The following is a 25,911-nucleotide window of genomic DNA, read 5'->3' as shown; positions in this document are numbered from 1 at the left end:
TTAGGTTGAATCCGCATAGAGGAGGGTGTCGTTTGTAACGCCAGTCAACAAAACATTTGTGAGCAATCTATCCAGTAGCTTCATCAATATTATCGATCTCTTAAAATTTACCCAGTTTGTATAATCATAAATGTGGTCGTAAGCTGAAGCTAGCCTAGAGTATTTCCTCTGCATGCTGATGCGACTGCGTGTGGCCGCCAGCTCCCGAGAGCACCGTTACGAGCTCCATCCATGAATCACGGAGAATCATCGGAGCGCAGAGCTCGCGACCTCCCGCGGCGGACGACGCGTTAATTTACCCTCAACTAGCGAGGGTTGCTGCCACCGCCGCGCCGCTATGCGCTCCTGGTACTTTACCGACTGATTCTACCACTCTGCCAAGCTTTTCAAACCGCTAATACCAATAAATTAAGGTTCTCGACACAAGAATAGTACTATAAGAATTTGTCGTCTTCCTTAGCGGCAAGCATCAACATCCCCGGGCGATTCTAGTCATTAACCCGTCGCAGCAAAGTCTGTATAATGCGAATAGTGTACGGAATAGGTCTGAATGTGCCATCGTAAATGTTATTTACGACGGCTAGGAGCGATTATGCTGCGATGTAACTCTTCGGCGGCTCATTTGCATGCTGATTTATTCCGTGACGATGATACCCTTCGAGCGGCGGGCTCCGGATACGAAATGCGAGGGTTCGGTGTATCGGCGCTATTAGTTCGGGTCGTTTGTCTTTGCGTCGGATTGTCGCCGGGGCCCGTTCATTGCTCGCTTTTGGTTTCCGCGAGTTCTTAATCTGTACGTAGGTACGTATAATTGGGAATATTGCTATTAAACGAGTTCTTGAGTGGAGACCACGAACCGGCAAACGCAGCGTGGGACGCCCTCCTGCCCGCTGGACTGACGACCTTAGGCGGGTAGCCGATAGTGGTTGGATGAGGAAGGCCGAGGACCGAGTGTTGTGGTACTCTTTGGGAGAGGCCTATGTCCAGCAGTGGATGATTATTTTCTGATGATGAAACGCTTCTGTTCATGTCATTCGAGCTTCCAAAATACCATAACTCCTAAAGGTTTAAACTACAGCAGTCGATATAAAATTTTCTCTTCGACTCTTCCCGATTTTTCGCCCAACTGACTTTTCTCTCAACCCCTTTCCCTTTATTTTATCCTGCTCTTTTATTTTGTTGTTAAACATGCCATCGCTCCGTGTTCGCCCGGACGGTACATTTTTGGGACACCATGTACATTTGCATCATATGCTAATGGGAATAATAAACACGGTCTTCCGTTCCTTTTGATCTTTCTAATTCTCTAGGCTTTCGGTACTGTAATGTATTCGTGGTTGTGGGTGAGACGGGAGTCTTTAAATTTTGGTATCGTTTCAGTAGATATTTACTTATTTTCTGTCCAAATATCAATAATAAACTAAAGTCTGTTTTTCAATCTCAGATACTAAATTGACAGATTCTGAACGATTCATCAATAGTCGATTTTCCCGCGATTAAGTGATGTATAGTTCTATTGGCTTTATAGTCTTTATAGCGTTCCCTACTCCGCCAAGTCTCTACCCACCCGCGCTCGCACGGAAGCTCCCGTGCCGTGACACAAAAGGGGTACATTCCAATTTTGAATATTTTAACTGTCATTTAGTAACGTTTGAAAGCAAGAGAATAAAAAATGAAATCGCCCGATTATGGCCGATGCGATCAGCTGACAGTATTTTACGTCGTTTCCGTTCTAAATTTTGCGCCAAGCTAAAGGGTAATGTTGGATGGATGTGAACGTAGCTTTTTAAGGCTGGGTGTTGTTGTTATGTAATGTAGTAAGTATTGGGTAGATTAAATAGTTTTCTGTTTATTTTACACCCTGATTTGGTCTGTTATTGAGCTATTTTATGAATTGTAGCAATGTACCAATTTCTAGCAAACATTTATATTCGATAAAGAGCACATTAGATGAGCCGTGGTGGCGTGGTGGTGTACCTAAGGATTGATAAGGGTTTTTTCTCACATTTGAGAGGATGTGTGTTCCTAGCATGTAAGTACCATGATTTTGAATTTAAATACAACAATGATACCACGTGCTCTTACGGTGAAGAAAAACTTCGTAAGGAAACATGTACATCCAGATTCTAGCTGTGTACCCTGTGTAAGTGCATTGTACTCATTTCAAAGTGCAAATGTACTGCGAAAAGCAGGTGACTCGCTTTCTTGTCACCTCTGACTATTCTTTGGGCCTTATAGTCGTGATCATTATGCATGAAAATACACATAATGATAAGGTAATGAACATTATATTATTTCTGATGGTGTCTTAAATACTTCTCCACCCACATTATGCTTAAGTGAACGCTACTCGTGGACTGTTTGTAAACAGTATTTATTGAATGCTATAAAGCGGATTATCATTGCGGCTTTGATGATTATCTTCGTGCGCCACCGTGCCAGCCCGCTAGTGTGTCACAAGCCTTACTTTTATTTATATACGCTTCATTGCACACAAAAAACAAATTTTACACGGAAGCATTTTAAAACAAACAAGGCAGACTTATTACTAAAAAGCTATTTCTACCAGCTAACCTTTGATTGGCTTTAAAAAAAACTGTTATAAAGTCGACGAAACAAACCGACCGAATAGCGCGCCATGGTCCCGGGTTCGAGTCCCGCTTACTTAAGTTTTGGTAAGTATAAGTTCTTAAATGTGAACTCTATTAGACAGTCAAGAGTAAAGAAAAGGTTACAGTGACATATGGAACGGCAATGGCTGATGGAACTTTGTCATTGCTCAGTCAGATACACTTGCTAAAAATACTATAAAGGTACTTACATCGCTATCAGACAAAAACTATTGCCGGTGTCAAAATTGAGAACGTAATGTTAAGCACAACTTAGTATAACATCATCGCTGTAATTGCATGCATTTTACTCAAATGAGCTGTGGGAATATCGCGAAGTCAAAACGAAGTAACATTTACGTACTAATTAGTGTCAAATTCCATACAATTTGAATCATAAAATCGTTGTCAAAATAAGTTTACGAAAGGGCCAAGGCTTAAGTGCCATTTTCTCCATAGTCGGTTATCTAACCGACAAGGGTTGGTTAATCAATTATACGTTATCTCCATATAAAATTCTTGACAGATGTGTCAATACTCAAAAGTCAATCACTATACCTGGTTATGCTATAACCGACTATGGATAAACTGGCTCTAAGTGTCACGTAATAACTAACACTACCTTACCGGTATCCAAATTTCAACTGCATTTTTCACTACGTCAATGTTAGAATAATATAACATCGTGCAAGTTGGCACTATACATCACATTATCGAGGCATTTCATGCTGGAGCAACAGGCGGGCTTAATACCTCAAATGTTATACTATTGAAATGTTCCCGCAACTATTTATTCCGTCGTCTGCAATATCCATTAAATTAAAACTCACCTGTTTTTGCAGACAACCTCTTTGTGAACGTTCAAAGTGACATATACTTACAAGAAAATGGCGTGTTTAGACTATTTCGCTATTGCATTGGGAACGATATTTATGGCTGTATGATTGCATTACAATTCGTAGTTTTTCCTATAATTTTGTGGAATCCCAACTGATAACGTGGTTAAAAAACTTTAGTGTCCTAATTTTATTTTTAGAATGACTATGGCGAGTGTAGGAATTTTATCCCACAGATAACTTCGATGTAGGCATGACCACATTATTTTGACGTCTTTAGAAAGAGGACTAAAAATAAAATTTCATAAAAATGTCAAGTGAGCAAGTGAGCAAAAAAGTATTATGACGACAAATCCGTATAAGTTGTCCATTTTGAAATATATTCGTCGAGAGGAAGTATTTTTCTATGGAATTGCACTCTCTCTTCTGATGACAGTTAGGGCGTAATACACGTAAACACGTATTATTGAAATTGGAAAAATTACTTTCAACTGGTTTTATTTACTGAGATAATAAACAAATATAATATTATATGAAATATGATCATTTTGTTATAAAAATTAATGTGAAAACTAACAAAAACATTAAAATTACAGAAATAAAATATAAAAACTTTCAAGGTACGATTATTCTAATTGGACAGTAAATCAAGACTAGCGCTTCCGTTATTCATATTCTGCTAAAAAATACCTTTTCAACGACGTATCACTCATTTCTATTGGTGCTGGTCCCAGCTTCCATATATTTGTGCCCATCATCATTTATTCTTCAAGTAACGACATTTTGATACGAACTAGATGGAGTGTCAGTGCAAAAGAAACGTCTCGACAAATAACACCCCCCTTCTACCACTTATTTTGATGTAGTTCGGTTAGAAGATTTCACTTGATTCATTGGTACAATGGTTGTCATCAGTTAAAGCGGTTTAACAGTAAATAAAATGCGTACAGTTTTTAGCATCGTATTTGTATGTGATACTATATCTTCTTCTTCTCCTTCCTTGCCTTATCCTTATTTAGGATCGGTTTTGTTCGTCATGTCACGTCATTTTACCCTATCCATTGTCATATCCTCATTCACTCCACACTCTCTCATATTTTCTTTCACGCAATCAAGCCACGTCTTTCATACTATATCTACTTCGTATATCGTTAATCTAAGGTTGTACGTAAAGAAGGTTTCGTGCTATCTGTACCAAGCAGTTTGATTACGAATTAGTTGGTTATTTTTGTTTATTCTTTATTTCTTCGTTTTGTTTAATATATTGGACTCATCAAGGGGATGAGGTAACATTACGTTAGGGAGTTTAGGGCTCTATTTAAGGCCACTTGCACAAAGATATTAAATCTAGATTTAGTATCAAATCTCGATTTAAGAAACGTCAATCCATATAAATTTATGGCATAGAGATTTAACACTAAATCTAGATTTAATATGTTTGTGCAAGTCACCCTTAGTGTACTTATTTACTTATTCATTGTATTTAGCCAAAATTTACTTTGGAAGAGGCCTACATCCAGCAGTGGACTGCTATAGGCTGATCGTCATCGGCAAGAAGATTTACTATTGTATACAATTTGTGTGTGGGACAAGTGTGAAAGTTTAGGTCTTCTTCTGTCATCTGCGTACATTGTCTGTCAAAAGTTTCATGATAGTTTCCACTCGAGGCACCATATTCGCGAAAACGTAAACTTTTATAAGAGTATGTCGAATGGTTGGACATAATTTAAGAAGTGACTTATCTCTGTTTGCAGTTATACACTTTATTCTATATATGTTGTACTTAGTACATAAAGTACTAATCATGTCTAAAATAATAACTCATTGGCTACTGCTTATGCATATGGCTTACCAAATTAACCGATTTAATTAAATATTTATTTTTATCTCTCTATTTTACTTTCTTCCTCTTATTAAAAAACTACCTACTTAAAAAACAAAATTTAAAAGTTTTTAAAACAGGAGAAAAGTTGAACTTGACAGTGGACGGACATTCGCTGGAGCTTTTCAAGATAGGGAATCTTAGATGTACGATATACGAACCAGATGGCATGTCACACACAAAAACAAAGCAAAAACTGTGCAAAAGAATTTTGTTTACTGTCAAATTATCGTTCAACAACCTAATGACGACAATTGTACCAATGAATAATGTGAAATCTTCTAACCGAAAGAGGCACTTGAAAATAAGATCTCATTGGTAGAAGTGGGATGTTAATTGAAAATCGGATAGATACATACGTAAGTACATACTTGCCAAGCTACTGTTTCCATACTGTGTTTAATGTCATTAAAGTCGGAGACATGGACCCAAACATAATAGACCCTAGATATTCGTTGTGTGCTATACAAATAAATTAATAATAAAAATAAATTATACAAAAGGGCCAATTGAACCATCCTGTAGTAGCTGTTTGTCTATAATAACTGCGAAGGTGGAGTCAGAATAGTAGAATTTTTTTTGTCACCTTGTTAAATTGATTAACAGGATAATAATTAATCTTTCGGTTCGGTTTTTGAGTTTGACAAGGTACCAAAGAGTTTTATTACTACTAATTATTAAGCTGACCGTACACTGAAATCAACATTTAAACACTCACATAAATGTATACTACTGGCGCCATCTATGAGGCAGTAGCAGAACTTTATATGGTCTCACCAAAAAACTTACTCCATTTCGAGTTTCAGTGGTCACTCATAACTTCGGCGGCACAATACTCACTTGATTAAATTCGGCGTATTGTAGTGTACATCTTATCTCTGAAAGTTAAACCCAAACCTGGGTATATGTACCGATTTCCAAGTTGCGGAGATCATTAAATTTTATCTCGGGAATCTTGGGATGACGTTTATCTCGGGTGAAAGTGAAAAAAATGCTATTCCGGCGATCTTGCGTAAAACGTCATTTAAACATAAAAATTTCTATGAATTTGACTCTAATAAGAGATCTGAAACGAATCGAAATCTGTTGAAGTTTAAATATTGTAAGCGCTTTTACAATGGCTTTTTTCTTTTGAATCTATCGCATGCCATTCCATGTGCCTTTTAGCAAGTGTTGGGATTAGGATCAATGATATTGCAATATAATTTATCCCCCTTTTGTTTATCCAAATTTTTCGTCAGTGAGGACACTCTAGATTACAAAAAAAAACCGTTTCGGAGCGCTGCTCTCGTGGCCGTTGCATTAAACTACCGTTTATCTCTTGTTTTTGACAAGCTAGAGTAACCCGTAATGAGTAAACTCTACGATTCTGCTAACTATTATACAAATGGCTATTTAAATCTTTTTTGTTTTGGTATCACACAGCCACATTACTAATGTAAGTAGGTAGAGTCCGCGTCACTACAAGTCAATCAATATGTCAAGCATTGTGAACTATCATTGCTTCGATTTTATGAAATTAAACAATAGAACTTTATATTATAAAGTCTTCTATCAAAAGCGGCCAGATACAGGCCAGAATTCAGCGCCGCGCCGCGGCTATCGGGCTTTAGTGGTGGCGAGCACTCTACACTACATGACATTTGTATCGCTTTGGTTCGTCATTTAAAATATATTATGGATTGCATATTTATTAATTTTTCCAAACCATCTTCTAAAAGCGTAGGTCCAATAACGAATTCCTCAAGTACCTGCCTACAAAGCGATCATACATTATCATTGACATTAAATTTACATTTAACGCCATCTACATAAACTCGGGTAAACTTTCAAGAAAGCTAGCTTACGGCTATCACGGCTGCCTAGCGCCATCTCTGTGAGGGTGCAAGTACTGCTTGGTGTGCCCTATTTTCTTTTTTATGAACCCTGTCTCCTCCTGGCTGGAGCTTTGTCTTGTAGAGCCCCTTCGGTAAAAATCATGCTATACCCTTCGATCATTGATCGTAGGTCGCAGGGTAGTAAGTAAGTACTTACAAGAAGAATATAGAGGTGGGTATAGGTATAGTTGTCATGTAAAGATTGTTATTTATTTCTTGGTTTACTTACAAAATAAATAAAGAGTACTTACTCTATCTGTATATATAGTATACCTACCCAAGTCTATGTATACCTAATCTTCTTGAAGGTACCTAAGTACTTACTTTACTTTTTGTTTGAATTTTTATTTCACTTATACAGTGTGTTGCAAAAAGGGTATACTAAGCCGAAACCTACATGCGCAGCAAGTTAGAGTTAAAAAGGTTGTCTAGATAAAATAATGCGGCATATTTTTTTCACACTTATATTAGATAGAATTAGGGTTTTTTTATCAATTTATATCAGATTTTTATCAGGTCCCAATATAAATTTTACAAACGTTGGCTTTTTTTATATTTGGTTTAATATGGTTATGGGCTGATGTTGATAATGAGCGTTACGAAAATGTATGCATTATTGTCATACGTATATTTTTACTTTTTAGAGCATTAAAAAAACCAGACTCTGTAGTCTGTAGACAGACCGTAGACCTCCATAGAACCATTGTTGATGATTTAGCTTTTATAAACTTAGGTACGAAGTTACATACATACACTTTAATACATCTGCATTTAATTCCTTACGTATATATAGATAGATACTCTTTCTTTGTACACCAAGAAACAATTAACAAGGCGGTCTTATCGCTTATAGCGATCTCTTCCAGACAACCTTTGAATGGATGGACTAGAGATATAAAAGCTACCTCATCAGTATTAAATTTCTTCAACACAATCAATATGAATCGACCCAAGCCATCAAAAATGGCAATTTCATCTCCGTTTCATTCCCCAACGTCAATAACTCAACCGCTTTATACTGAATCCTTATAAAAGCGACAATCCACCATATCAATATCACAGCCCTACTAGGTATTGATTACAAAGACCCCGCCATCGCCAGCCCTAAGCTTTAACACTGCTTTTAACTTACACACCCCTAATAAATATACCTCCCAACTCGCAAATACCCACCTTCACCCATCGACTTACAGTACAGTTTTATTTATCCGTACCCAAATTTTGCATATCAAAGGAGACTTTCTAAAAAAGAACTCGAACGAAAATCAGCGTTGAGGCTAAGGTAGCAAAAATTGTTTTGCCTTGGGTGGATGTACCTACATCAGGGGCAGGGGTGTGAATTAAAATATATTCTCAGAAGGGACATTTACACAGGGGTATGTCACACGAATGGTGCTTAGTGTCAACCTCATATGTCCCTTTGTTCTGTCTTCATATAAAGTGCCATTATGTTCTATTTATTTAGGTTTATACCTCGGGGGCGTTTCTGTCGTTTGATGTCCTTCATTGTGTGCGTAAAGTATTTCTGTGGCACTTTAATTTGGTATTGTATTTTAAATAAATACAACTTTTTTTTCTGTTGTGTTGGATTTGTTTTGACGTAGTGGAAAGACTCAACGGTCACATATGTAATGGGATAGTTTTTTTTTGTGTGAAAGTGCTGTATTGAATTTAATTAAGTAAATAAAAGAAAACGTTTCAGTAAATCTGATTTATTGCATTTATGTTGTTGTTTTTTTTTTCTATGGCTTCTCTTTCCTATTATCTAGAAGATTAGCTTTTAAATTACATATTTTTTAAGTAAGCATAAACAAACCAAACTCTTCAATTGAACTGCCTGGTACACTCTTTCAATACTGTACCCGAATCAATCTCAACTGTCCAAAGACGGAAATATTATCAGCGAGGACAATGACGGAAAAAATGGGCCAAATCCCAAACGCCAAAGGCTTGCACAATCCAATGACATCTACACAATTACTCGCCCACACAAAGAATAGACCTCTCAGTTCGATTGAAGGCGGGTTTGTTTGCAACTATGGAATAGAGCTGGATTTGTACGACATCCCTTCAGGCCCAAGTGGGGTCCTCAATTACAGAGGTCCAGCCTCCAAGAGGTCTATTGTGTAACTTTAGACGCACAAAGCCTGCCCCGGGTCAGAATCACAAAGCATATTTCAGTTTTCAAGTGAGAATGTCTACCCGATTGAATACTTTATTTTCAGCGTCTTGTTATTCTTGTATTTGTCTGAGTTGGTCTATTGTCTTTTGCATGACATTAAATTTCAGCTTCATTGAGTTATTTAATTACTGCAGCTACTTTTAGTAACTTGCTTACTCAGCGTATTGCTTCTACATAAAGAAGAAAGATGTGATAACTTGTAACTATAATCATAAAGGTTACTTTTATCCCAGATATCCCCAGGAAGTAAACTAGTGACTATTAATTTCATAACTCATTACGACCGTAAAGTTATTATGCTATTTAGAAAATGTGGTTGCGCAATAAAATTTGGACCAGCAAAAGGCAAAAAATATCCGTGAAAAGATCACAGCAGATAACATAAGCACCTCCTTCCTGCCTCTAACTCAACTCAAACTATTCAACTTCTTTTGTTAATGCACAATCATTGCAAACTCCTAGCGATTTGTCGACAAAAACCGGAAAATAATATCGGCACAAGTTCTAGTGTTACAGTTACAGATGTTGGCGCCATTGTGTTTCGATAGGATGTTACTTTAGCAAATTCATCCCGTTCAACTTTAACAACCTTATCCTCTTGTGTTTAAGAAGGATTTCCCTCAGCCCAGACTCAAGTGTCATTGTGCAATTGAAGAATGTCGGTTTGAAATCGTATTTTGACGTTTTCATCCTATTTAGAGAATTGTCGCCGCCCGCGGGGTAATCGCTCGTGAAACGTTTTTTGTCATAATTTGTCGTATTGATGCTCTGTGTTCGGGTTTGATGTCGTTTGTGATAGCACAGCCAGTTATATCGATTGTTAATGCCGCAATTGTGTTGGCGATTAATGCTTTATGCACACCCTGTATGGGACAATGCTGTTATCTGGATCAGATTTAGTGTACCGTTTCGGTTTGTTATTAGCGATTGTTTTTTCTTGGACTATGACTATAAGTCAGTCTCCTCAAGGGAAGCCAATGTGTACGGAGATGGTTTGATTCAGTAGCTCCTTCAGATGAGCTCTCAAGAGCTGTGAAGTATCTAAAAACTGTGATAATGACTTAATAATTATAGAATATGCCTATCAGAATCAGATCTACTGTGTTTGCTGCCACCAGACAGAATATTCATGCTATTTCAGATGCTGATCTGTAAACATTTCACCTCAGACGTTGAATATAAAGTGAATCCAATCGAGCAATCAACTAAATTTTTTATGTAGGTTTTTTTTATTTCAACATATTATTTTCAAAACATTGATAGTTCCAAGTCTAATCCCTGCAACAAGACTGCAATGAAGATAAATCCTTAACAAAAGGCGTTGACCTTTTTAATACTGAACTCCTTGCTTTCAACTTGTTCCAGCTTACAGAAATAAGATTTAATAACGTTTTGTTAGCAGGCTCTTTGTTGGTGCTGTATTTGTGAAAGCCCATTTAAGGGAGAGCCCTGACAATATAAGGAGATATATTTAACTCGACTAGATTAAGGGATCACACTCGTGTAGATATAGCTTGCTAAGTCGTCGTCTTTTGTTTTTTTTTTGAGTTATTACAAGATGTGCTTGAGGATCTTCTGTTTGTTACAATCCAATTAAAGGAGAACTCCGATTCTTCTTCGTTGGCAGGTCCAGGTCCCGTGGTTTACAGTAAACATGCAAGTAAATTGGTCGAGGTGCCATAAGTACTCAATAGAATTGCTGCTGGTATTCGGTATTTCAAGTGATGCGTTCTTGTTTCGTTCAATGATAGCGTTATTTTTCAAATTTTTTATAGCGTGTATTTTTTTTTAATACACAACTACTACTACTAGGTACTACTTATGGCAATAGGTGGTACATAGTAACTTTTCTAATGGATTTACATTTATTTAAAATTTAACTTACACGTATGCGTATGCACGAATTCATCTCATCTTGAATCGCATTATCAAGCAATGTCATACATTTATGATTGAAATAGGTTATATAAATGTATGATATCTAATGAAGTAAAATCTCCAATACCTGGAACCTCCAACTACGTAAGACTTCACACGAAAGCATTGATTGCGCACAATCCCGAGAGATTCACCCACACTCGTCGACCCGTATTACGTATGTATTCATTATGTCCGTACGTGCATATACATAGAGGCCACATTGGAGGGGGTCCCCCCCAGGGAGGACAGTTCGGGTGACCGAAGATAGCCTTCGGCGTCAATATTGTCGTCTGACCAAACTAATGTAGTGTGTGTTTGTGTGAGAGTGTAAAGTACATGTCTGTGTGTGCCAATTTTAGAACTCTATTTGCCCTTATCGTGATGACAACCATGATGGAATCCAAAGACTATTGGGAAAGCTTATGTTATACAGTGCATTTTAATTTAGAATGACTTTGACCTTATTTACTTCTTCCTTTAAAGCCGAATTTAGTTATCTCATTAGCAAATTAGTCGAATGCTTTTTAAGGTCTACTGAAAAAATCTGTTGTCTGGGGCAAACAATTTTTGCATATAGGCAAGAAAGATTCATGATAATGTGAAAGATGGCATGTTGCTTGCGTCAAGTTCCAATCGCAACCAGTAAAGCGTCGTCATAGGAGCCTGGATATTAAATGCGAATATCCAGCTTAACTTGAACTACAATGGCCTATAATAGTACATTTTACAAACCATAAAATATAAAACAACGGGTGGCAAATAAAGTTAGTTTCTGAAACGAGTGTTGTCTAACGAAAAAATAAACGGGTTGAGACCAGAATGTCTGCGGAACAAAAGCTAACACATAATGTACTATCGGAGAATCAGCCGATGGCCTACGTTAAGCTTAGAACTGCTTGAAGTATGTCCCTCTACTACTATCTACTACTCGACTCGTGATGCACTTATCATCATCATCACAACCCACCTCGTCCTCACTGCAGTTGCTGGGGTCTCCTTCCAATGAAGGAAGGGTTTGGTTGGAGTGATGAGTGATACACTGATTGTTTGGAAATCTGGTCAACATGGACTTTTCCGATATTATAGGCACTTTTTACTTTTTGATGTAAATGATACTACGTGAGTAGAGACCTTTAAAAGAAATATAAGTATAGCGTTCTATTGCTAAGCCATCCATGTGACACCGGTACCCGATAGTGGCTGAAGAAATAAGTTGGACGGTTACTCTACCTTAGTCATGCAACAAGGTAAATTTGCGCTGCTCGTGCTCCCATTAGTTTTTTGAAAATAAAGTGACCCCCTTTCGAGTCCAGTGGCGCTCATGAGGGGTGCTTTAGGATTATGCGTTTCTAAAAATATGTAATGACTTCCATAATTTATATCTTCTTCTAATCTAGACGGTTTTGCTTATCTCGTATGTTCGTGAGCTTATTTTACAACGACTCCGCCTGAGCTTGAGTTTACGGAGCAACATCCCATTGTTACCAAACCTATTTTATTTTATCCCAACACTCCTACCAGTACCTCATTCGATCCGCTACCATAGACTAGAGTACACAACACACTCGCGTCCAAATTAGGCGCGAAATTGCTCACGCTCGCGGGGTTGCAAAAACATCGTTATCCGCCGCCATGTTTGTTCGGGCGACGCGGGGGTGGGGGGCGAGGGGGGGACACCCCACGTGTCGTCGCGGGTCGCATTGTGCCCACTATATGTGATACAAGGCGATTTGGCGACGTAAATAGAATAGATGCGAGGCTACGGTCTAATGGGTTTCTGGAACGCAGGTTGGAAATGTTGGGTGGATGCGATTGGGTAGATTTGGGATTGGAATAAGTATTGTTTTGATTTTTCGGTTGTGTTCGATTCTAAAATGTGTATATAAGTCCAACTGAAACTTTTAAATTAAATATGGTCATTATGGTCAATATACCAACTCATGCTGCCGCGATTCGCCTAAAGAGGAAAGCAGAAAGTAAAATACTGCTATAGAATGTTAATAAAACTTCTAAATTTAAACAATAGTGTTTGGGAGAAGGCATCTGTCAGGTTCCTCAAGAAATAAGGCGAATGCCTTTATGGACCTACGGAGCCCTTTTAAACTTAGAGGAAATACAAAATATTTCCAATTCATTTCATATTAGATACAGTTTGATCTATTCAATAAATTTTTCGAATCGTGACAAAAGATAGTTGCAAAATATGGCATGAAATAACTCTCTTTTATCTCAAAGTTATAGCAAAATGCCTCTGTGTTGGCGATATCAACATTCTTTAGAAAAAATATTTGAGGGGATCCCTTACTTCATGTTTATATTGGTACTATCTTGGTGTTTGCTTTTGTTATGAATCGTTTTTCTATGTACATTATAACTTACTTACAGTTTGGTATCATTAAAACCTTTCTCGTTCCAAAGAAAGAAGGGTTTTAGGCCTAGTCCACTACGCCGGCCTAGTGCGGGTTGGTGGACGTTTGGTATGCGTATGAATCAAGTTATTTAAATCAACCAGACTAACTTTGCAGAAAAAAAATACTCTCAGGGGCAACTTGATATATTTTATTATGTTCTTCGACTACAGAATAACTAACAGCAGTCACCTTCCGGTGAATATCAGCAACAATGCGAAGCGGCCATGTTGTACACTCGCAGGCAGGTCGCGTCGGTGCGTATTGATTGCAATTAGACCCTCAAGAGGCGAGGGAGTGTCATCCCCACATTCATGATGAAACTAATTTGAAATCTAAATTTAATTCAATATTTAAGAACAATTTGGATTGATTGTGCACTTTGTGCAGTAACCAATGATCTGCGTAACCTAACGATCGATCCATAGCAGTTTAGGTAGTACTCAGGAGAGTAAAAAGCTTAAAAAAGGCAATAACATATCAATGCAAGGTGCCAGTTTACTAACTAAAAGTCTATCGTGTAATATTTTAGCGCACGCACCAAGGCAAAATTGTTATCAAACGCGTCGCAAACCCACTCTGCGTCAGGGGGGTCACTAAGGCCTGGGTCTCCTATTTACGCAGTAGGTCGCGTTCAGCGTCACGCCGTAGGCCGCGTCACGATGCTTACTATAGAAATGTACTGTGATGCGGTCTCCCTCACACGCCGACGTTGGCGCGTAGACGCCGTAGGTAGGCAGTAGGACGTTGATCAAAACGTTTACGTCAAAGTCGTACGTCGCATATAGCATAAAATACATATAGTATCACGAAAAACGAAGTGTCGGAGCCTCGACTCTATCTGGTTGTGCCGACAGCTCTCGTTCGTATTTCGTCAGTATAAATCATCGCGTTATTCTATGGTATAAATAAATATGGGGACTTCTCACACACGGCCATCCGACCCCAAGTTAGGCAGAGCCGGTGTTATGGGTATCGGACAGCTGATATATCTACACAAATACATAGATAGATACATAAATATAAATATCAACACCCAAGACCCGAGTACAAATATTTGTCCCAGCCGGGAATCGAACCCAGGACCTTCGGCTTAGCAGTCAGGGTCACTAACCACTACACCAGTCGGCCGTCCAAAGGTATACAGTAACCCTCCTGGCTTATGGAGGGAGATTCAACAAATTGATTGTAGCAATTAATAGAGGCTCAGGGGTCGCGGCGAGGCTGCAGCCCTCTCAGAAATTCAATTATTGATACATTTGATACCTCCCGCCGCCGCCCTCTGTGCGTTTTGGCACGAATGTGCACGACATTCAAATCGCATAATAATATAGTGGATGGCTTTCAGTGTACTTATATTTTCCGGTAATGTAATTCTTCATCGACAGGGGTTTGACCCGACATTATGTTTTGTCCAAGGAACGTTCAAATAACGTAAGTTTGTGCCCAAAAAAATTGGTTGGACAAAACAGTTCATTGCCTACTCGATGGTTGATAGGTAGTTAGACTAGTTAGGAATCGGTAGTTTATTAAAATTATCTTGCTCTTGGTACAACTTACTTTCCTATTTCTTTAAATATAATGATCTCAGTCAATCCACCTTAAATTTGGTCAGATCTCAATATTTTATCATGAATACTCAGCTAAACCCTAATTAATATGTATATTTTATGTACTTTTAAGTTAATTATCAAGTGACTTTTTTGTTTTTCCAGCTTTCATATACATACTTATCTTTTTTGCACCTTTCTACCTTTTTACTTGTAACTCCTGTAAGTTGGCTGGTAGAAAATACTTTTAGCATTAAGTCCGCCTTTTGTAGACTTACTTATATGTCATGTTTGTGCAATAAAGTATCAAATAAATAAACCCTAAAGAAATCCTTTAAGAATCTCTTGAAAGCTTCAGCCGAAACGTCCACATCTCCAGCACTTCACTAGTCAAACACGGGCAGTCGGCGCGGCAAGATTCTCGCCCTCAGCGTCGGAGCCCCACGCCCGGTCGCCATGGCAACGCCCGGGGTGTGGGTAATTGCGAACGCCGGGAAAAGGCACAAATACACCTTCTTACCTACAAATAGGCCCTCACTCAGCTCCAAACCAAATGAAACTGTATCGGTAAGAAGTAACGTGCAGAATCGAGTGGGGAGGAAACAAGGGCTGACTGTATTGTATACCTTCACTCGTCAGGTGCGTAAGCCGACGTAAATGTTTGAGATAGGGACGCCGCTGCGTAGATATGATCCCCTGGTACTCGACAGTTTCATGAAATATTTATTTCAGCCTGAAACAAAGTAGCTTAGGACCTTCAGGAAGGAAAGTGTGTGCTGAAAAAGATGGGCGGGTATATATTTAAGCCAGGTCAGATAAAATAATAAACAAAGCACTGGTTGGCTCCAAAACGTTCTGGGAATGTTAATGTAATTTAAATTCTATTTACATTCAATGAATAATTTCATAATTTGTAATTTCAGCTAACTGATAAGTGAATAAATAAATGCAATGCCTGTAGGTAACATGAAATCATGAGCTTTCTACACCCCCAATATTTAAATTTTTGCCACGAAATATTAATTCGACGTCGAAATCTAGGCCTATAGAAATAAACAAAGCACCAAACAGACGGCGTTAGAACAAGTGGAGGATCTGCGCCGTGTCCTCTAATTGCCTCTCAACTTACAACTACATCCAATTTAGCCTCCCGCATTCACATGTACCTTTGCACTATGTATAAGAGCAAAGTCTAGGGCTAGCACGCCTCAACTAACAGCTATATACGCGGCTTTTCTCGTATTTAATACAGATTATGAAAGAATAGTTTCACATGCATGTTTTCGACCCCTCTATCTAAATCCCCCTTTTTATAACCCAACATTTCAATAGCGAATTCCTCGAACATACCATACGCATAGTTTCTAACGCACATCCCTGAACAAAAATGTAAAAGTTTCCAAGTAAAACGTGAACAGTGCGGCAGCCACAGCCCTGCGAGTGTGCGAGTGAAGTTGCACGTAAATAACAACAGAGGTCGCAGGCCGAGGGCCGCGGTTCGGAGCTCGCTAATTGCCACTCCAACGCCAATTAGGACGACGAGCGACTTACCACTGGATGACGGGGAGGGGAGGGGGCTTGGTGGGGAGCTGAGCGATTTGTGTGGCTGGCTCAGCGATCGGTCTTATACGCTAGTTCAGCTCTATTCAAATGGCCAATTATAGGTTTTTTTTAACCGATCCAGCAGAGGAGCTAGGTGACGTCTCTCGTCTTCGTCCCGCGCTAACAAATTCACGTTTACTCGCCGCTTCTCAAACGGTGTAAAAACTCGCACTCCCCATACAGATCTGTCGATAAGTGGTTTTAGCTATTTGCAATTTTCTTTCACTCTACGAGGACTGTGAAGCTGTTAATTTGTTATGTTTACGCTAGCTCATCAGTTTACTCATCCAGCTACTCGGATCTACGTTTATCTGATCTACTTTCAGTTGTCCGAACAGTTGACCACTGGCTCCCAATGGCTTCTTGACACGCATGTCCAGCACAAATTCAAATTAACAGGCATAAAATATCCAACAAACCAACCTTAAAGTTCTCAACCTTATAGTTTTCAGTCTTTTTAATAAAATCCTTACCTCATCCACTTAGTCCAGACCCTAACAGAGTACAAGTATGAAGTGTGACTAGTCCCCGCGCAGGCTTCGAATGAAAAGCGAATGAGAAATGCTCGTTGAGTGCCAGCTTCAGTGCACGAAACGAACCTTAGTACTCTCGTAATAAGTGCTGCTATTGTGAGTGCCTATGTACCTACTGGCTTCTGTAAGGGCTTAGACTTGAGACTGACGAATGAGGATGATGGCTGAGGAATAGTCATTGTTGAATCGTCATGTATCTGCTGTACTCTAATCATCATATCTGTAGTTCTTATTAATGTGGGAGAGGGTGGTAACGTAATCGAAATAATATATGATACCCTGTATATAATAAATAGAGTAGTTTGCTATTAAGTTGAGCCTTTAAAAGTAAAAAGTCTGTATAAGTATAGAAAACCGATATCTACACGTAAAAGTATAGTATGTGTCTTACATAAAACTTAATCGAGATGGACACGAAAATTCAAACGCTTTTCTCAAAACTGTCGAGTAACTAATATTAATTACATGATACAATTACGATAATCTAAAATATTTCGGCACAATAATAATTTAATTTATTTACAAAATAATTTGCAACAACTAAGGATATTCCCCAAATTTAGTCAACCCAGTCGTACCTATTTACCAACGCGTACCACATCAAATGCGCTCGCATATTTTTTTAATTTTTTTGAAAATAATAAGGGAGGTATTCAGGGTTTAGCTGAGGCACCAAGCACCCCAGCTTCTGAAGTGAGGTCGCATGCACCCTTACCTGCGCTGAATTGATCTTATGTAAGACTTGAAGAGTGCTTATGTGCGTATATACGGCTGCTGCCTGTCTCTTCGGTAGTATAAGTATGTTTAGGGGCTTCCTGAATGTTTTTGCTTTCATTAACAGGCACAGAAAATATACCTTTCAGTTTTCGAGCTTTTCATTGCATAGGTGCATTTATTTGAGTGCCATTCGTCCTGTCGTTTTTAGATTTCATTTTTTGTACCTACTTAATAACTATAGGTACCTATATTTAGAGTTAAGTTCGCAAAAGGAGCTTCCTTCAGTGACGTATCATTCATGTGTTTCTTAATATGTACAAATATTGTATGCATTCAACGCATCCTAGACGATCAGCGTCTGACGCTGACTAGCCAGTCCTTTCACCACTCTTACAAACACTAGACCTAGACCAAGGTTTGTCACCGACACGATAAGAGGAAGAAGTCCGGAGTGTTATTACCAAGTCAGCAGCCACTCAGAGAGTCCAACAAACAATGCCTATCAATATTATTATGACGCAAACAACGGTCGAAATTACAAACCATAATCCGCCCCTCATTTTTCCTACACCTCTGCATATTTCATACGGCGTCCGGAATCGATATCTGAACAAACCGGAGTAGATAGCTACAACCGATAAACAACAGCTAGCTATATCGCTAACAGATTTACCCTGAATAATGTATGAGAGAGCAACTAGGCGGCGTCCCTTGTCCTTATTTACCGAGGAGTTTATGTAGGTATCACTCAGCCCTCGCCAGGGATGTACTCAGGGTAATAATATATTTTGGCCGAAATTTCGGTCTTCAACATTTCGGTCTTCAGATGTAGGCGCTACCGGAGACATGTAATTTACTCGATTGGTATTTTATTAAATAATATTCCATTTCTAGTCATCCAGTGTCATCCAGTTCCATTTCAAGAAGTTCGGATTGTGCCTTAGGTTAGATATGTATACAGCTGTACTTAGCTTCATGTCAAAAGCCAATTCATAGGATTTATGTGGCTAATTAAGCTTGGTTTAACTCGGCAAAAGTGTGTTTCATGTTAGGAGTGTTATGAGCTACTTGAGTTACTGAAAGTAGCTACTATGTCTCCAAAATCCCCATAATGATTTATTATTCGTAGTCAGCCTCAATTTTATCAATTCCTCCATTCAATTTACTACCATTGCTCTTCCTGAGACCGTGATACGCCATATAAATACGAGTACATTTCAATAAAATATATACCCTACACAATAACACAGAGTGTGGAAGCCCTACATCATAACAAGACCGAACTGCACAGCCGCAGCACTACCCTCTTGTTCGTAATTAATCGCAGGGGTTGTCCAAAACCCGCCGAGCCCGTGCTTTATTAAATTTTAGCGCTTACCGCCCCCCTTGCCCTCCCCCCGCACGCCCCCGGATGAATAGAGCTATCACTTTTACTATTCAGAGCCGGCGGATTAGTGAGATGAATTTTCTGAGCCCGCTTTTGCCGCCCCTATGGTGGAGTGTGTTTGGCGAAAGGATGGGCGATAGTGATCGTGTAAGTCTTTTCTCTACGTAAGGTCATCGCAATTATGATTGAGGAACCCTGAAGTGGACTGCTCCGGGATTTAATTGCATCCGGAATTCAGAACCTCTGTAATCCTTCATTGCTGTTCCCAAGCTGCTGAAATGTGTGCTACATTTTTTGTTAACTAGCCGAACATGACTGTGTGCATTTTTGTTAATTCCTTGACAACACAATATTTTGCACATATTGTTTTGATGGTCTAATTGTTCGGTATAAGTACATAGGTAGATGCTAAGATTTTATTCTCACGTATCGTATCTACTTTGAATATTTTATTTTGCTTTAATACAACATCCCGATTAAACTTAGAAATTGCTTCGCCATGTCTTTAAGTAGCACCGCGTTTTTTGTGTACACATTATAATTAAAGTCGAATGCACGGTCACTGGAACAAGAGTGCATCAATACTCTTCTAATTTTGTATTCAGCTCTAAAAACATTAGAATTTGTCTCTATGCGATGAAAGAGTAGTGTTACACATCCTGAAATAGTTCATCATGAACACTTAATTTGCCTATGAAACATCGCCCAACGAAAGTTATTACAATTATATTACACGGACTGAACCCTTACATCCGTCACATTCTTTTTCAAGCGATCAATATCAAAGTATTATTCTTATCAAAACAAATGCCTGCTACAGAGTATTCCCAACAATCTTAGCCAACTACTTCTCCAAGCTACCCGGCGATCGCAGCCCTATAATTACCTCTGCACAAACGTCACCGTCAGCCATGTTCCCTCTCAAGCTTGAATGAATTGAAAAAAAATCCGCATTGATATGTTAATCAGCAAGGGATCCCAGCCCCTATGTGCAGCGGGATTAGCCAGGCTATTTACCGTGCACGCCTAGGGGTGTAATATCTTTCACCCTAGAGCCGAGTATTGCGGGACAATGAGGCTGGAACACCACGGGCCCGCGGCTCCAGGCGATACGGCCTGTGTTGCCAGCTGTGATGTTTCTGTTCGGAATTTAAATTAATTAGTATCTAGTTTACTGTTTTGGAATAAATTCGGGTATTGAATAAGTTTGGAGGGAATACTGGTCTTCCATTTTTGGTGTTGCTGATCGAGGTAGAGAAATGTAAAAGTTTAGAAATGGAGTAAATTCTGCACCATTGTATTTGTACCGAGGAATCTTAGATTAAACTGGAAACATGAGGGATAACATAATAAATTCACGCCTTGGATTATTATCTCACTTTTTATGAGGAGGAGCGGAGATACATCACTGCACCGACTTTTCGCCAATGTTATAATAATAATGTCAGTGTTCTGGTGTTAAAACGCAGTAACTTTGCTGCTTTATACCCTCTTGTCTTGGACAATGAGTGTATTTTTTATTTCTTTTCATCATCATATTCATCCATCACCGTAGCTCTGAATCGATGCGATGGCCGCCGGCAAGACGTAAATTATTGACACATCCGTTTTTTATCCCAATCCCCGCAGTTGGCTTTCAAGTACCAATGTGGTTGCCTAATATTATGTTGTTTTTTCCCCTCTTCAGACGGGCAATTTCCTCTACTTTGTTGTTCTTAGTTTGGCCATTCAGTGCCGGATGGTAATTATGTTGTGTAATTGGTGGTTATCGATTTACTTTCAAACGGAGACTGGTGAAATTAAAAGGACGGTAAATTTAATATTTCGTTTGATTGGTATTTCCGGGTGTGCGTTGTGTTTTGTCTTTTCTGTTCAGTGTTTAGTGAAAGCGGCATTGACTGTAGTTAGTTCCTTATTGGTATTATACACGTATCTAACTCTATAGTTTGTGATAAGACTTAGTTTTTCTATATTTTCTGTTTTTAATGTAGGTAGTACATGTTCAAATAAACGCAAAGGAAGTTATTTTTTGTATAAGAAAGATACATAGCCATCTTTTTCCATATTTTATACATACAACAGACTGTAATCCTGTAACTATCACGCAAAAAGTACTTAATGAAAGTTTTTGCGTTACCTACAACCATTTACAATATTAGTGGATTATCACCATGTAGTTCCTACCAGCTTCTGACCAAACAACGTAGGTATGTATTACCTACGCTTTTATCCATCTTTGTGTATGCCATTCTATCCTTTTTATCCATGGCTTTATACCGATTGGTGTCGAAAGTTTTACAATGATGACATGCCGTACGAATATTAAAAACAACATCAATTATTCCTTCTTTCGGAAAATAATCATCATTTATTCATCCAATACGGTGAAATAGGAACGCAATATATTCCGATATGAATCCTTCCGATTTTCTTATCAAGCATTTTACGAGTAGCGCGCGCCGCCGCCGCCGCCGCCGCACGCCGCTCCTAACAGCGCACGTTCGAAAACGCTTTTTTTACTGCACCTAGCTCTCGAATAATCGTAATCGGACGAATAATCGAATAATTTCTGTGATAATGAAATGCAAATAGCGAAATAGCGAGACGGCACCACCGTCCCCATCTTGATAAAGGGTTGAGTCGGCCGCGCGACATGGAATGACTGCCTGATGGCTTTCCGATAACGTTCGTTAAGCATGAAATAAAGGTTTTAAAAAAGTGGAATATTTATTTATGGTTTTTTTCGGTTAAGATTTATTTTATTGGCATGTTACGGCCGCGCGGCATGGCACGCTTCGTGTCTTGTTGTAATGCAGTGCTGGCGCTTTTCGAATGGCTTTTTAATAATTTAAGCCTTTTATATTCCTGTATTGACATCCTCGCTAACGATGGAAATACAGTTAAATCTGGATAAATGGAACTTCAAGGGACCGCTGTTAATTTGTCATACCTACTTTCAGAATTTATTACTATCACACTGTTACACTTATCAAAATTTCACTCTATTATGTATACTTACTTATCCGAGGACCGTGACTTCTTAGAATCTACATCAGCACTTCCCTAATTTACCTTCCATGTAACTCTATTGAATTGAAAGCAAATTTTCTGAATAACTCAAGACGAGAAGCTGTACGCCTACTAAAAGTGGTGCCCTTACAATTTGGCACTCACAACAGGGTACAAAGTTAGGCTTTGTTTTAGAGTTATATTGGAAAAACATACCTATTATTGATTGCTATAGCTGATTTTAGCGTATTTACTCTCTGTTATGTGTAATATTTTCATACTTTTCCTATTTATCATAGCTCAGATGTGTATATAAAAAATGCTTCTTATTTGTACATTTAACTCAGTTAAGAACTAAGAAAAGGCCTAGTGACCGTCACTGTTACCTACAAGACGTCCAGTTTCTGTATTTCCAGTGAAACTATAAAAACCTTAGATGTCCTAAAGGAAATTTTACACAGATAGGTTCTTCGAATGCTTTCCGTGTTTCCGTATGACACCAAAAGAACCGACGACGGTAATCTCAAAGGGTTTAGCGTAACTCGATGCCCTTAGAAACCGGTGCCTCGAGCTGGCTCAAAGCTTTGTCTTTCCTCACATCGTCGCCAATCATCTACTGAGTGAAAGAAGTTTTTTACATGTCGGCACGGTCGTAAACAGAAGGCTTAATTAGATTGGTAGTATAGGAAATGAATGGCCAACTGTTGTAATGAGAAATGGAGCTGGCTAAGTTTCGCGAATTCAATAAGTACAGTAATGATTGGAATACCTAGATGGATCCATCCATTTACCTAATGGAGTAATGGATTGTTCTGTTTATTAATTACTAACCACAGTTGGATAAACGCAGGCATTCATGAAGTACTTTTTGTAATCTCTCGAGTAACATGAATTCGCAAGAGTTCGCTCATTGTCCCAGCTCCAAGTGCTGTAAGCCCATCATGTAATGGAAGCAAGACGCCGGTAACGCAACCAGCTGAAAACATTCGGTCGGACCGGATGTAACAAAGCACTCATTTTCTGATGGCGGTATGTCGCCGAAGGGCGCCATTGTTCGTCATTTTCTGACGGAAAGAATAAAAATTGCGAACAGCATTGTCGACGCCGAGGACGCCGGCAAAAAGGAGCCCCCGATGACAACGAAATGACGGGAGCCACCCCCCTCCCCCGGGGGTGGGGGGCGGCTGACAAGACGGCATTTTTACAAACACCTCCCGACCAGTACGACCTTACCACCCACGCCTTACTCCACGACTTTCAACCCTCACCCTCACGATTTACTCCGCAAAATCACGCGACAGCTTTCCTCTTGACTTTTGAAAACAGGGCCTCCGATGGCGATAAATCGATAAGTATATATGTGCTTGTAGGTAGGTGCAGAGCTGAGGGTCCAAATTGCAGGGTTTTACAGTACTTTTGTGTTGACAAGGGGTGACCGTTTAGCCGCCACCGGGTGTCGCGCGGAATATTGTGAAATTCCTGTTTCATTATCCAGCTTTCAGACTTTGTTTTGCTCTCGGATGTGATGAGTGCTTTTTGTACTTACTCCATTCCTACAGCTTAAATTTGTGTAACTTATTTCGCCTCATCAGATCTCCGTTTCGTGCCCTCCGCGCATATTACACTCACGAGCAATGACTCTTTATCTCAGCCTCCTTGCTATTTTGTAAAAATTTACGTTCATCAGAAAATTTTATATTTATACGATGAATAAAAACATTTGACTTTGAATACCTAGCAAAGTTTATCTGTAAAATAATTATAAATCATATCATACATCATTATGCATGTATTGCGAATTAGAAATATATCTGTTTATTTATTCCTCCTTCCACGATTCCACATTCGATATTATGTAGGAAATATGAAATTTTCATTAGGTGGACGAAGTGGAGAGTGAGAGGCTTCTCATTATCACAGAATTACCAAGAAGAATATTATAAAGCGAGCCCTTGAAAAAAGGCAAATCTTAAGTTAACATTCAAAGTTGGTGAAAAACTAGCAATGATATTATAACTTTTAAAATGATTTAAAGTTATAATAAGTTTCCAGAGAATTTTAGTCTTTCAAATAAAAAAAAAACTAAAGTTTTAAAACGAGACTTTCTATAAACGAGAACTATAATGTTTTGTGCAAATAATCACAACTTAACAACGTGATTATAAAAACCACTTTCTCATTTACAGTATCGCAGTTTTATGTAGGTATACGAGTCCTTATTGTAAGTAATCATTTCCCAGAGTCACACAACCTTTCGGCTTTATTACTTATCCTTTTTCCTACACCCTGTATGTATTGTCAAGTAATATACACTCACGGGCAATGAAAAAGTTCTAGTGAGAAAAACACAAAATTACTCCTAAGCGGAAAAAGCTAGCTTAATGACGCCGTTTGCAATATTGAACTATATTTAAAAGCACATCAATGTTGCCAACTGAAAACGTAAACATTTTCTTGAAATTGTTTATTAAATGTTTAGTAAAAATGAGGCTATATCGGAATTTTGTAAGTGGAACTTTTTAATTGCCCGTGAGTGTTTATTTGCACCACAGCTATCTCAAAATATGTTCATACTAGCTGTTCCCGCGCGCTTCGCTTCGCCTTAAAAAGTTTTCCCGTGGGAATTCCGGGATAAAAAGTAGCCTATGTTCTTTCCCAGGGTCTAGACCGTATGTATACCAAATTTCATTCAAATCCGTTCAGTAGTTTTGGCGTGAAAGAGTAACAGACAGACAGACAGACAGACAGACACAGTTACTTTCGCATTTATAATATTAGTTAGGATTATTATCATATCTTCAATCCAAGGGTTATCTGATAGAGATCGCTTAAAGCAATAAGGCCGCCTTTTTGTACTGTTTTTTACGTTTATATGTAGTTTTTTTGTAATATTGTCTTTTGGTGAAAATATAGAGCACCATTATTGTATTGTATGTACATAGTATGTGTGGTGGACTAGACCTAAAACCCTTCCTTCATTGGAGACCCGTGCCCCAGCAGTGGGTACGTGATGGCCGTGATGGGTCATGATGAAGATGTACGTATTACTTATAACCTTATATTTCCATTGTCCGCAGACCGCATCGGCAACTTCCAAGCGCAGCAGCTGGTGAGCCAGCACCCCGAGCTGGTAGAGCTGAAGGGAGCCGCGGAGGGCGTCGCCAGCCCCGCCGCGGTGGACCTCGGACACTTCGCCTTCCAGAAGGAGAAGTTTGGTGAGTAGAACATGAGGTATCTGCCGCTTGTAAAGGATCTTCAAAGGGCCTAGAGAATGCCAGTTTTCGTCAATTGCTGGACATTTATGTTTATCACAAAGAGCGCCACAACTCACTTAGCCTTCCGCAAATGTGGTCGACCTGTCGGACCTGAAGGCGTCCTACGCTACGCATCATTAACCAG

The 25,911-nt window shown here is 38.9% G+C and overlaps 1 protein-coding gene across 3 annotated transcripts in view; it reads left to right on the top strand.

The window, feature by feature from the left end:
• Positions 1-25,911, top strand: part of LOC119693872 (Fanconi anemia group J protein homolog) — a 63,013-nt gene that overhangs the window by 5,138 nt on the left and 31,964 nt on the right. For all 3 annotated transcript variants that reach the window (XM_048626611.1, XM_048626612.1, XM_048626610.1), the window contains one exon: positions 25,590-25,727. In XM_048626611.1, coding sequence (XP_048482568.1) covers positions 25,590-25,727 — 138 coding nt within the window. The remainder of the gene's footprint in view (positions 1-25,589; positions 25,728-25,911) is intronic.

The sequence above is a fragment of the Plutella xylostella genome, chromosome 16 (genome assembly GCF_932276165.1).
Source record: "Plutella xylostella chromosome 16, ilPluXylo3.1, whole genome shotgun sequence".
NCBI lineage: Eukaryota > Metazoa > Arthropoda > Insecta > Lepidoptera > Plutellidae > Plutella > Plutella xylostella.
This window is presented reverse-complemented; position numbering and strand designations above follow the sequence as displayed.